We start from the raw sequence: 13,481 nt of genomic DNA on the forward strand, positions 1-13,481 counted from the left end.
AATTGATAACAGCTTTTGCAAAAACCTATGACATCATAGGAGGATGGAAATACCTTAAAATACTTTACGATTAGAGTTAAATTTTTTTTACAGAGAACCCCATAGACAGTACAGGTTTTACATGTAATCGATGTAAACACTATGCCTTTTAGGTCAGTGTACTGTACATCAACCCGTGACGGTGACGAAACGTTGTATTCTAGTATATGGAATTGAAACACTAGTGGAGATAGTACTGAAACCGTATCACATGTTAGACGTATAATGCTTCATATTCCTGTGCGATACCTTTAAGTATATTTTAATAACTGCTTACTTTATTGAAAGTTAAGCAAAACACTTCTGATTCCTTTGTCATTTTGTCAGAGCATAATTAGACGTGGTGCACCACTTGTTCTCACATATTCTAATTGACAAGTTTTCAAAGTATTCATAAGTCAGTCATATTTGTGAACAAACAATGCACACACTTACGTAACAAATAACAAAAACATTCAAGTCATTATTCTCTTTATTGTTTCAAAAGCCTTATAATTATGGGGACCATGTAGGACTCTAATTCCTTTAAGTTAGGATGGAATTCAGTAATAATGCAAGGTCTTGACCTTCTAGCGATTCATGAGCTTCTTTGGAATGTTATTAATTTTATTTAAGCAGAAACAGCCATCCTATCTACGTCCAGGCTCACGGGTTCCAACATTGACAGCGTGGGGACGCGACACAGCATCCCGTAAACAAATCTGAACAGATATAATACTTCAATAAACATACTTTACACAGTATCCACAGATTGTTTTTTTTTCACGTTTGGCAATTTAATACTTATGCATTATAGATTTTAATATATACTTCATTTCCCCCAGACGTATTTTAATGTCGAATTAAATCAGATCTAAAGAGTTATTATTAGATGCTTTTTAACAAATGCACTTTAAAGAATCATTCATGGGTTCAGCTAAATTCATATATTAATTCATTTTTCTTCATATAATAATTTAATAATTTTGTGTTTCTTAACTTGATAAATACGTTTTCTTTATTTAATAATTCCGGTTTTTTCTTATATTATTTTCGTTTTTCTCTATTTAATAATTTTTGTTTTTCTTTATTCGATAATTTCGTTTTGCTTATTTTTTTTTATTGAATAATTTTGTTTTTTCCCTATTCATTTTTGGTTTGCTCTATTGGGCTTCCGTATCATTGACAAACAAAGATAACTTGCAAGTTAGTAGGTCACTGAATAGCTGTGTACATAATGATTTATGAGATAGCAATATCCTGCAGGTATGTATTTCAGCATTTTATTTTATTATCTTTTTTTTTTTATAATTGATCTGCAAATTATATATTTCAGTTTCTTGAGATTTAAGAATACTGCAAAATTGAGGATTGGCTGCAAAATACGTTGGCGCTTCGTAAATCGTTTAGATTTGCCTTTACTTTATATGCATGGGAATCCTACGAGGCATCTATTTAAATATAAAAAAAAATCATATTTTTTCTGCAGTTGTTGCGACGCTTATTCCCGTACTAACAACCAAAAAAAGCATATTTTATTGTTTATATTTACATCTGTATCAAAAATCATTCAAAGTAAAATACAATTTTTTAACTATTGTTTTTAAGATGAATATATATCATTGTATGTAAAACTTTAGGAACAGCCATTGTTTAAGAAAACTACACACGTTGCTTGCTCAATGTTGTTCATGCATTGATTAATGGCAATGGAATTCATAAGAAATAAAAGGAAAAATGTTCATTGGATGTAAACATAAACAGATATTTTGAATTCAAATTTATCATATTTTTAATTACGATGCTCACTTACTGACTGACGTTTTTCATATTCATTGTAAGTCCATTATTTATACACCGAAATGACGACGGATTTTCCTGTTATTTCCTGATCATGATAAGGAGCACACGGCAGGGGATGCTCACTCCTCCATGGCACCTGATCCAACCTCTGATTTTTCAGAGGTCCTTGTTTGCCCTGCTCTTATTTTGTTTTGTTTTATGGACTTTGAGATTGAATAGTGTTCGTTATCTCCATACCCTTCATATAGCCCATTAAAACTGATATAACATTTGTTAACTTTAACTGTTTACCATATCAAATTAGAAAATTGGAGCCTACGCAAAAATATTAGTTTTTTGAATATAATGTCGATGAAACCAATTGTCAAACTTGTTAAAATATAATTCGTCATTGAAAGTTACAGCATTTGTTCAGACAAATTTGAATCCTTACAGCAAATTTTACAATTATTTATTTCTGTGACCGATTTACTTTGAATCTTTTTAAATTATACAAGGAAAACTAATTTGTCTTTTAATCATTATCAATAATAATAATTAATTCAAGTTTAATCTTGCTATATCACACATATCTTATTTTGTTTTGACTGGGACAAATAGCATAATATAATATAGTAAAAATATTACAATGTACAACATCATTAAGCGATTTGAATTTATTCTACGACATCCGTTGCACGAGTCTGTATAAGGAGTTTGCTTAATAAATTGCAACGCAAACCTTGTAAGTGACTCTGATGCCTTTAAGGTGAATACAAATACTCAAAATTATATTTTAAATTAATTATAACAAAAAATGAAATTTTATTTAATATATATCAAACATAGAAGCTACGACCATATTGCTTTTATTAATCTTATGAGAAATATAATTACTAAAGAATCTACTATTTAACAAAACTGCAAAAATATGACTATTGTGGTGGAACGTTTATAATAAATTATTAGGAATATTGTCACGATATTTTTTAAAATCGTAATCTTTTTAATTACATAAGGAAAGATTAATTTGTGTTTTTTTTTTTTTTATTCAGAATTAGGTATGGATCGATCACTTTCTTTGTTGATGGTTTTATTTGCTGCATTTGTGTATTACTTCATGAATGCAAAACACAAAACAAGTGAAGAAGCAAACATCGTCTTTAACAGCACATACGACTATATAATAGGTATTATACTCATGATACTTCAATTCATTTAAATTTTTATATAAATAATTTCTAAATACCTTGATGGTCTCTCACTCCAACAAACAGTGCTCATTTACGAAGTTTATATCCTAAGTAGAGAATTTTTAGTCCTAAATGGCCGTCCAATATCCTGTCGTCATGGGTTTCCGATAGTCTAACAATAACCGCGGTCTAATTATTTTCAAGTTTTGTCAAAGATTTTCTACCTCTTGTAATGTTTAACCCTAGGTTTTGCATTAAAAATCGCCGGAAATAAATTGGCATAAAGTCGTCGTTTGCATTTGGAGTTTTAGAAGATAAAATGTTGCATGATTTTGTAAAAATATTTTTAGCTCATCTGAGCTGAAAGCTCAAGTGAGCTCTTCTGATCACATTTTGTCCGGCGTCCGTCTGTCTGTCCGTCTGTCTGTAAACTTTTCACATTTTCGACTTCTTCTCAAGAACCGCTGGGCCAATTTCAACCAAACTTGCCACAAAGTATCCTTGGGTGAAGGGGATTCAAGTTTGTTCAAATGAAGGGCCGCGCCTTCATTCAAGGGGAGATAATTGGGAATTAATGAAAATTTGGTTGCATATTTTAAAAATCTTCTTCTCAAGAACCACTGTGCCAGGAAAGATGAAACTTATGGGGAAACATCCTCAGGTAGTGTAGATTCACGTTTGTTCAAATCATGACCCCCGGGGGTAGGGCGGGGCTAAAATGGCCGACCAAAATTTTACATGGAAATATATAGGAAAATTCTTTAAAAATCTTCTCCTCAAGAATGACATTTAGCCATAATTCATCATATTTATATGGAAGCATGTTCAGGTAGTGTAGATTCAAGTTTGTTCAAATCATGACCCCCGGGGGTAGGGCAAGCCAAAATGGCCGACCAAAGTTTTTAAAGGTAAATATAGGAAAATTCTTTAAAAATCATTTTATAAAAAATAGCAAATCCATGATTGGCCATGGGACTACTTTTGGATTTAAACTTTACAATAAAAAACCATTTTCTACTTTTTCCTACCCTTAGTGCTCAGGTGAGCGATGTGGCCCATGGGCCTCTTGTTTTTAAAAAACACATGGACTCCATCTTGATTCACTGACTGATAGCCCTTATAAGTGCAGATGGGGAATAATATGGGTTTCTTTTATTTGTTACTGCCTAAAATATTACAAAAAGTGACGTTATGCACACGATTCAGCTAATTTTATGACGGTTTAAGGCTTTCATACATAGTAAAACTAATAGAGTCACATGATTAATTTAAATATCAAAATACGTCACCGGAAGTGTAATTTAGCAGATGATGAGCGTCTTTAGATGAATTCCGAATCAAAAGGATGTTAATTTCAGACGATTTTGATAGCTACAAATTCTGGTAATAAGAAAAATGAGTATTGTTCACCACTGATTGTATTGTTTTAATGATATTCAACTTTGCACGCAACATATTTTTTATCTTTTGCTTATATTCGTGTTGCGAGATTCCCTACCTCAGGTGTCCTAAGTAATTAGAAATATGACTTCATTTTAAGGAAAACTCGCGCGACGAAAATAGACTATCGGAAACATATGACTATCGGAAACATATGACGGCACGATACAGTTATTTTTTCTAAAAGACTCGATCATTTTCTGTGACTTTGACTGGTTATCATTGTTTCAGTTGGAGCAGGATCAGCCGGCTGTGTTCTTGCTAACAGAATTTCTGAAGATTTTGGATCTTCCGTATTAATAGTAGAAGCCGGAGGATCAGAAAACGAGAACGAAATTATGCATATTCCTGTAGCAGCTGGAGGTTTGCAAACAACGAAACAAGACTGGGCCTTCAGAACAGTCCCTCAAAAGAACGCATTTTTTGGTTTGAAAGACAAGGTTTGATTATAACTGAAAAATCTTCCTACTGTAATAAAGTATATATATATCATAGGAATTGTTTGGTCCCAATAATGATCGTCATTGCATTTTGACAACTAGTTAATTAATTTTGTAAAAAGACATTTTTGATAGGAAATTCCGAGTATTAACAAGTGAGTGAAAAACAATAGGCAAAAAGTTAAAAAAAAAATTCAATTTTGACAGATAAGTGCTCAGGCGAGAGGGCGGGTTCTTGGTGGGAGCAGTTCCATTAACTATATGGTGTATATGAGAGGCAGTCGCCATGACTTTGATGGATGGGAACAGGAAGGTGCCGAAGGATGGAGCTACAAGGACATTCTACCATATTTCATTAAATCAGAGGATATTCAAATACCAACACTAAAAGATTCACGTATAAACACGTTATTACAGTATCATTGTTGATTTCTATAAATCAGTTTAGGATTCTGAAGTTTTATATCTATATCAAATTGGTCAAGATATTTCTTCAATCAAATGAAAATTGGATGTTAGATCCACTCACATGCTCGCTACAGTATGTTAGATCCACTCGTATACTCACTAGGCTAACATCTAACAACATACCATAAGGGGTCATGTCAGTTGTCAAATTTGGAACAACTCTGAACTTTTCTGTTTCAAAACATGTACAAATATTTTGCAGGCGACGATTTGATTGGTTGATAGAATCTGAAGGAATCTTTGTTGTAATATTTGAATTTATAGTATGATGTCATCATACTTGTTTTAAATGGGTACGGGTGTTTTCAAACATTTAAAAATAAATCAGTAAAGATTATTTAGAAACCTTTTTACTTCCAATTTAAAATAGTCTTAAAATTCCAAACACAGGTAAAGTTTAACTGCTTAGTATTTCACTGTGTTTTATTTCACTTCCTGTTTATAGGGATAAAGAGACAGATGACCACAGGTCGACAGCTTGTCCCCAGGGCATTCACGCCTGTACAAAATAAGCCCCTCCCTCATCTGGAATTTACCATCTGGTAAAACATATCTGCCTTTAAATTATTTTTCAAGTTTGATTTCTCTTGTAGCTTACCATGGAAAAGGAGGTCCATTGACAGTGAGTGATGGAACAGCTACTCCTCTGAGCGATGTGTATAGACGGGGATTGGAGGAGCTAGGGTACTCTGTAGTTGACTGCAATGGGAAAAACCAAATAGGTCCGATACATATTAAATTCACACTAGTCTACAATTAACGAAGTAATATTAATTTTAAGAATCTCTGTTTATATATAACTATATATATATATATATTTTCCAGAATACTTAAATGAGCATTATCTTATCCAATACTTTTACGACTCTTAATTTGCAAATGATATTGGTCCGTTAAAAAGGTGTAATTTTGGAATGCTTTTTGTCCCGTTTCAAATTAACCAATTATCAGGACAAAATGAACAAGAATAAAACTGGAGTGAAATTTCGATTGTGTACATTTTCTTTTCATAAACATTTGTATGTGCCATATTCAATCTCTTGACAAAGGCTTCTCTCAATGGCGAATAAAATATTCTTCGAGTTTATGTATAGGCTTTTGTCAAGCACAAGAAACCACCAGAAACGGGGAAAGATGGAGTACTGCTAAAGCTTTTCTCAGGCCTGCTATGAACCGACCAAATCTTCATGTGGCCGTGAATTCTTATGTTACTAAGGTAAAACGATTTTATTCATATATTCTCATGAATTGTCTTAGTTTACTTAAAGTGTTATCTTTCGTGTTGTTTTGCTAAGATTTAGATCAGTTAGATTCAAATTTTCAGATTTTAATCGAAAAGAAGACGGCAGTGGGTATTTCAGTTATGAGAGACAACTTAAAACATGTAATTAAGGCAAGGAAAGAAGTTATTATTTCTGCTGGTGCGTTCAACAGTCCACAGATATTAATGTTGTCGGGCATCGGACCAAAGAACCACCTACAATCACTAGGGGTGAGGAAAAACAATATTGTATCTCCTTTATCAAATCCCATATGAGTGAAACATTTTCGTTGGGGACGTTCAACAATAAACAACAAAAAAAAATCTTTTCAAGAACAAACCCAGGTTAATTTATCCATACATGTATACGTGTGAAATTCCCAAAAACGTTTCAGGGAATTTTTCAATATATATAAAAAAATAACGTTATAAGTTTGGAAGAAAACTAGACTTTATGGAAGAACAGAATGAAGTTAAATGAAATGAATTATTAGAGACCAGAAATTTTAAAACAATGACATATTGTGAAAATTGTTTTTTCTTCATTAAAGTTGCTGTAAATTACTTTTATTTGTCCATTTAAAAACAGATATCATTGATTGCCGATTTACCTGTTGGAGAAAATTTAGAGGATCATATAAAGGTACCGTTGCTATTCAGGGATAATACAACTTCATCATTTCAACAGTTAGCATTATCAGTTTTCCAATACCTAACATTCAAATCAGGTAAATTTTATTTTTTATAAACAAACTCTCATTTAAGAATACCAAAATAATTAATTGTTAATATCTTTAGCTCTTGCATGTATCATTAGATAATAAAAACGCAATTGAAATAAATATAATTAAATCATAAAGAAAACGTTTTAAGTTCAAAGTAACAAATATTAAAATATCCAAATCTGGTATTTTTAAATGAGATTTTTTTTTGTAAAAAAGACATGAAATGACATAGGTAAACTAACTTGTAAAAAATACATGAATATGCGTTTTAAGGAACAAAACCGTACTGATATTTTTTATAAACTCGTGTCGTCTGACAATAAGTTTTTATTTTTTCATTTTTCAGATAGTTGAATTATGAATTATGATTAGTAGATTTTTAAAATTTACAGGTCCTATGTCGAAGTCACACTTTGAGACTCACGTTTTTCTGAAGGAGGAAGACTCCTTGCTTCCAAACATGCAGATGGCGTTCTACAGTATGCTGTCAATGCCTTCTACTGCCCATGGCTTTACAAAAATGATTAATTGGGATCCAAAGGTAAATTGTAATGTTCTTTTGTATAATCTTAGCTTGCATTGAACATATCAAAAACGCTGAAACGAGAATAGAATATTAAAAACGCTATGATGAAAACGAAATGCTAATCTAAAAAAGAAATATCCGGTTGATTTAGATTGAAATATATGGAGATAATGAACAGTATTCAAACTCAGAAAGTTCATAAAACAATACATAATAGAGCAGAAAAAACATGGACCTCCAAAACATCATAGGGGGATCATGTGCCATGGAGGACTGAGCATCCTTGCTATAATCGGGAAATAACGGAAAATTCATCGTCAATTCAGTGTGTAAATAATTGATTAACAATTAGTGTGAAAAACGTCAGTCAGCATTTGAGTCAATTATAAATTGTCTTTGCTGACAAGATCATTGTATTGACCATAGAACTTACGAAATCATGCCTTTAAACGAGACTGCTGAAATTCTTGCTGCATCAACTTGTTTGTCAATAATTTACCTCATTTTAGAAATTTATGAAATGATACTTTTAAACGAGATTGCCGAAATTCTTGCTACATCGACTTGTTTGTCAATAATTTGCCTCAGATAAAAAATTGTACATATGTAAGACATGCTTTTGCTTATCGAATCAGCTGAGAGATACGAGTTTTGTCCCAAATTTCGTAGACAAGCGTTGTTTTGTAGGAACCCGATAACATACATTAATTAAACTTCGTACATAGATTAAATAACACTATCTAATAAATTAATAGGCATATATGGAATAACTACACAAATTATTCCAATTTAGAAGGCACATTTAATTGTCTGGTGTAGGTAGGCGGCGCAATACCCAAAAGTTGCAATTAAAATTTGGTATATTATATTTAAAATCCTACGGAAAAGTAATAATAACCCTGTATTTTTTTTAAGGGAAATGAAAATTCTTAAAACTGTTTTATTTACTATTATTCCTTAAAATTTGGTGTTTATGCTTTACTAAATATGAATTTTATAACGTTTTATATACATGGAGTTGAAATCACACTTCTTGAAAAATGGCGGCTGTGTTGGCACAAGTGTTTTGATCCTGAATTCACTCTTACAGAAATGTACCAGTCATAAATGTCTGGTAGACATGGAAACGTTTTTCTTGTTTTTAGTATTTAAATTCACTGAAACGGTTATTTTATGTATATAAATTAACAGTAACTAAAATAAAAGACAGGGCTAAGATCTGGGCAAGAGTTCCACTGTGCAACTCCATTAGAGAAGACAGACGAAAAGCCCGTAGAAATAAAGCGTTTTCAAATTATAATAATTTCATACCTGTACATGCATATACTTTGTTTACATATTTTAATGTTTTTCATATCATAGTAATTAAGATACATCATATTTTAACTATAACCGTTTCGTTTGATTTAAGAATTGATTCTGAGAATTGAAATAATTTCTCCAAAACGTTAAACCGTTGATATTTGTATTTTTTGACGTTGCAGATTGCTCTGGGTGTTAGAGAACAATATCACTTTAAATCTTATTACTCGAATAGTTTTCAAGTAAACATGATAAAACTTCGTAATTGCCAAGAACACGCTTTATCCACCCTGAAAATTTTACAAAGATACATTCTTTAAACGATATGAGCTCAGTCTACGAAATTTTGGGACAACCCTCGTATACACGTAATCTCTGTATACAGGTGATGAAAGTACATTTATATTGCTGCATACTTCATGGAAGTTGACGTTTGAAACGTTAAAGTCATCGCGTTAATCTTAAAGCTTGAATCTTAGATTACCATTACCTTCCTTCTTTTTTGAAGTAAAAAATCCCAATATGAAGCAGATGTGTCAGACCCTGTGGTATCTTTTATCGCAAGCTCATCAGAAGATATCGTATATGCATAAATATGGAAATAACCATTGACAATTGACAATATGTCATCGATATATCTTAATGTCGAGTTGAAAGCCACAGCAGGTGTTTTTTTTCCTATATACTATAAAAGCGCTCATTTTCGTAAAGTCGAATGCAGTGAGTTTACTGAAAAAAAAATTGGGCTCTTGATGATTTGAATTCGTGGATGATTATTACACGTTGTTTTAAAATTTCCTGGCGGTCTTAATATTTTAATTGATCTGTGTATGTCTCGGAGAAAACTATCGGTCTCGTTACAAAGTGGACAGAGAAAATGTAAACACCCACGAAAGTAAATGATTTCATAGTATATATGTCTGATGATCGATTATTTTGATTGAATACCCTTACGTGATTACTTATGTACATGTAATTAACTTTATCTGTCTGTTTTTTTCAGGCACCTTTAATAAATTAAAGAAAATATCAACGACCTTAATGAATTTCTTTTCTTTTTTACCTTATAAGCTATAACTACTCAAAATTTCATCTTTGACTTTTTTTAACGTTTCGAAAAAATATATTTGATTCTGTGTTAAATATTTTCTGAAATACAAATAAATAGACAACAGAATTAAATGACTAAGACCTAAATCGTAGTGATTTTTTTCAAAATTAGTTGTCCTTTATATAAAGATAACGTTGAAAAGGAAAGTAAATTTTAAGTATGATTTTTGCATTACTAATTAAAACAAATTAAAGACTAATCAAATTGAGAATTTCAAGCTTTTAAATCAAAAAGTGATTTCTGTTATGTCATATGTTCAACTATAAAATCTTGAAGATCACCGAGGGTGTATATAAAGCATATGCGGACTTCATGCAGACCAGCAATGGAGGTAGCTTCTTCACCGAAAATATACTTCTCCATCCAAAAAGTAGGGGAACCATTCGCCTTCAAAGTACTGATCCCTTTGATCCACCCCTCATAGATCCGAATTACTTGGATCATCCAGATGATATGAAGACCTTACTGAAAGGTAAATATGAAGGTCTTAATTACGACTATTTGATATATTTTGTCTAATACTTTACTACTTCATGATATATAGTATGCCGCACTAATGTGTATATTTAGCAGTTGATAATATTTTTATCTGCATATTGCGGTTATGTCTGATTGGTACACGAGGAAATGTTCTAATTATGATTGACTGTGAATCCGAGATGCGTTAATGACCATTTGGCTGTAAAATTCCCAAAGTGTTGAATAAAAAGGAGAATGTAAACTTTGTAAGATGTACCTGCATGTGTAGTATATATATATATCTCAGTTGATTCGATACGCAAGAGCATGCTCTACGTATGAACAATTTCTAAAACGAGGTACATTATTGAAAGCAAGTTGATGAAACAAGAATATCAGCAGTCTCGATTAAAGTCATCATTTCGTAATCGACAAAGACCTTGTCAGCAAATACAATTTATCATTGAGTCAAATGCTGACTGACGTTTTTCATAACAATTGTTAGTCCATTATTTATACACTGAATTGACGACAAATTTTCCCGTTATTTCCTGATCATGACATGGACCCCGCGGCGGGTGTGACCGGTCGGCAGGGGATGCTCACTCCTCCATCGCACCTGATCCCACCGCTAATGTTTCGGGGGTCCGTGTTTTCTCGCTCTTTTTTTGTATTGTTTTATGGGATTTGAGATTGAAAGGTGTTCGTTATCTCCATATCCAACATTTAATTCTTTGTTAAAATGATTATATTCAAGTAATGTTGCAGTGTACTGAATAGTATGGAACACATACACTGTAACCACTATTTAGGTGTACATGGTGATCTGCACGCTTTTACGATTCTTTTACGTTAAAGCTGAACACGATTCGTACAAGGAATGCAACCTAGTTTATCAACTGTGAAACTGTGTTTAGCTCATTTTTGTGAATTTGGCGTGCCATATAACAGGAAGCAGCAGCACTTTTTAAGTTAAGGAACATATCCCTTATCAATATTCAAAAGTCATCTGGGTGTTAAAAATGTAAAATCTGTACCTGTTCATATGAAAAAGGTAAAATTAATAAAATACATTCTTTTGCTAATTATTAAATAATCGCACTAATCAAAGGTTTTACGTTTGTATTAATAGCCTATCTGAAATCTGTAAATAATATTTTATTTAATAATAAAATGCATTTTTCACTGTAAAAAATATACTTGATCTGCCTTTCGCAGCACATCAGTTATTTCATTTTTACCAAAATTACGTCATGTTGACAAGTTTGCTCTGGTCAGTGATTTGTTTGTAAACTGTTGTCTTGGATTTAACTAGCCACGATTTTTAATGCATTGATAAATTTTTATGCTGTTTATAATGTTAAAACAGTACAAATTTGCGAAGTATTTGATTTTCTAGTATTATGAGGAATACGAAATGTGCTTATTTTTGTGTGAGGTCACAGTAAATATTTCCCGTATAAATTAGGCCTTGCCCCCTTTTTCAAGCCTTAACAATGCTGCGTAGGATCAGGTGTTTAAGAGACGTTACTATCCCTGTTGACTGGTGAACATCTATTGAGCTTATGTATTCGGAGATGGAACATTCTGAATATAGTAAAAAATAAAACATAAACCATCTAAAATTTATACATATACCCATATAAAATTTATTCTGTTCATAATTTGTGTTGTTTGTGTGTGTGTGTGTGGGGGGGGGGGTTCTTCTTCAATTTGAATTTTTGTTTTATTTACTCATTTGTTTACTTTTTTGTATACGCGTATTGTTGAATCATAATTACAATTCTATTTAATGAAAAATATGGAGATGATATCAGGTACCATGGAAGCATCTCCTGCTGACATGTCACATCTGCAAATTATTTTTTTTTTATTTAGGAATGGAACATATCATGAAGCTAGCCAACACCAAAGCATTTAGATCAATTGGTGCGTCACCATCAGATCCCTATGAGGAGTATTATCCTCCCTGTAACAAGCTACAATATCCTTCAGAGGAGTATTGGGTCTGTAGAATTAGGCATTATGCGTCAGGCGTCTGGCATCAAACATCAACTTGTAGAATGGGGGCATTAGATGATCATACAGCTGTTGTTGATCCACAACTAAGGTTTAAAATTTTACTTCTTTATTTCAGTTTAAAGGCACTTTATTTAGCTTAACATTTTCAAGCAAAATTTTGTTTTAATTTTTTGGCCATCAATTTAACGTGAACTTAATGTTCATGTAAAGGCATGGGTCTCTTTTAACTCCAAAGAATTAATATAACTCAAGAACATAATTACAGTAATACTCGCACAAATACACTGATATAACTCAACTTTCTAAAATTTAAAATGTTAAATTATTAATGAGCAACAATATACGAGGGCTGTCCCAAAATTCCGTAGACAAGCGTTGTTTTGTAGGAACCCCATGTCATACATTAATGGAACTTGGTATATAGATTAAACCAACACTATCTAATAAATTTATGGACAAATATGGAGTAACTACACAAATTATTCCATTTTAAAAGACACATTTCATTGTCGGGTGTAGAAAGGCGGCGCAATACCCAAAAGTTGCAATTAAAATTTGGTATATTATGTTTAAAATCATACGGAAAAGTAATTACCACCCTGTATTTTTTTAATGGAAATGTAAATTCTCAATACTGTTTTATTTACTATTTTTCCTCAAAATTTGGTGTTTCTGTTTTGATAAATATGAATTTTATAACGTTTTATATACATGGGGTTGAAATCCGACTTTTT

General features: G+C 32.0%; 1 protein-coding gene across 1 annotated transcript; it reads left to right on the top strand.

Annotated features, from left to right (window-relative positions):
- Positions 1-2,862: 2,862 nt before the first annotated feature.
- Positions 2,863-12,835, top strand: LOC134269026 (glucose dehydrogenase [FAD, quinone]-like; the record flags this gene model as incomplete). The annotated part of the gene is made up of 10 exons (XM_062751249.1): positions 2,863-2,990; positions 4,665-4,873; positions 5,081-5,270; positions 5,935-6,063; positions 6,436-6,557; positions 6,666-6,833; positions 7,192-7,330; positions 7,720-7,868; positions 10,543-10,738; positions 12,604-12,835. Coding segments are annotated over exons 1-10 (1,661 nt in total), but the record flags the coding sequence as incomplete, so codon positions are not given.
- Positions 12,836-13,481: the final 646 nt, after the last annotated feature.

Source organism: Saccostrea cucullata, unplaced genomic scaffold (assembly GCF_032062105.1).
Source record: "Saccostrea cucullata isolate Sc308-1 unplaced genomic scaffold, CSIRO_AGI_Scuc_v1 ctg2293, whole genome shotgun sequence".
Classification (NCBI taxonomy): Eukaryota; Metazoa; Mollusca; class Bivalvia; order Ostreida; family Ostreidae; genus Saccostrea; species Saccostrea cuccullata.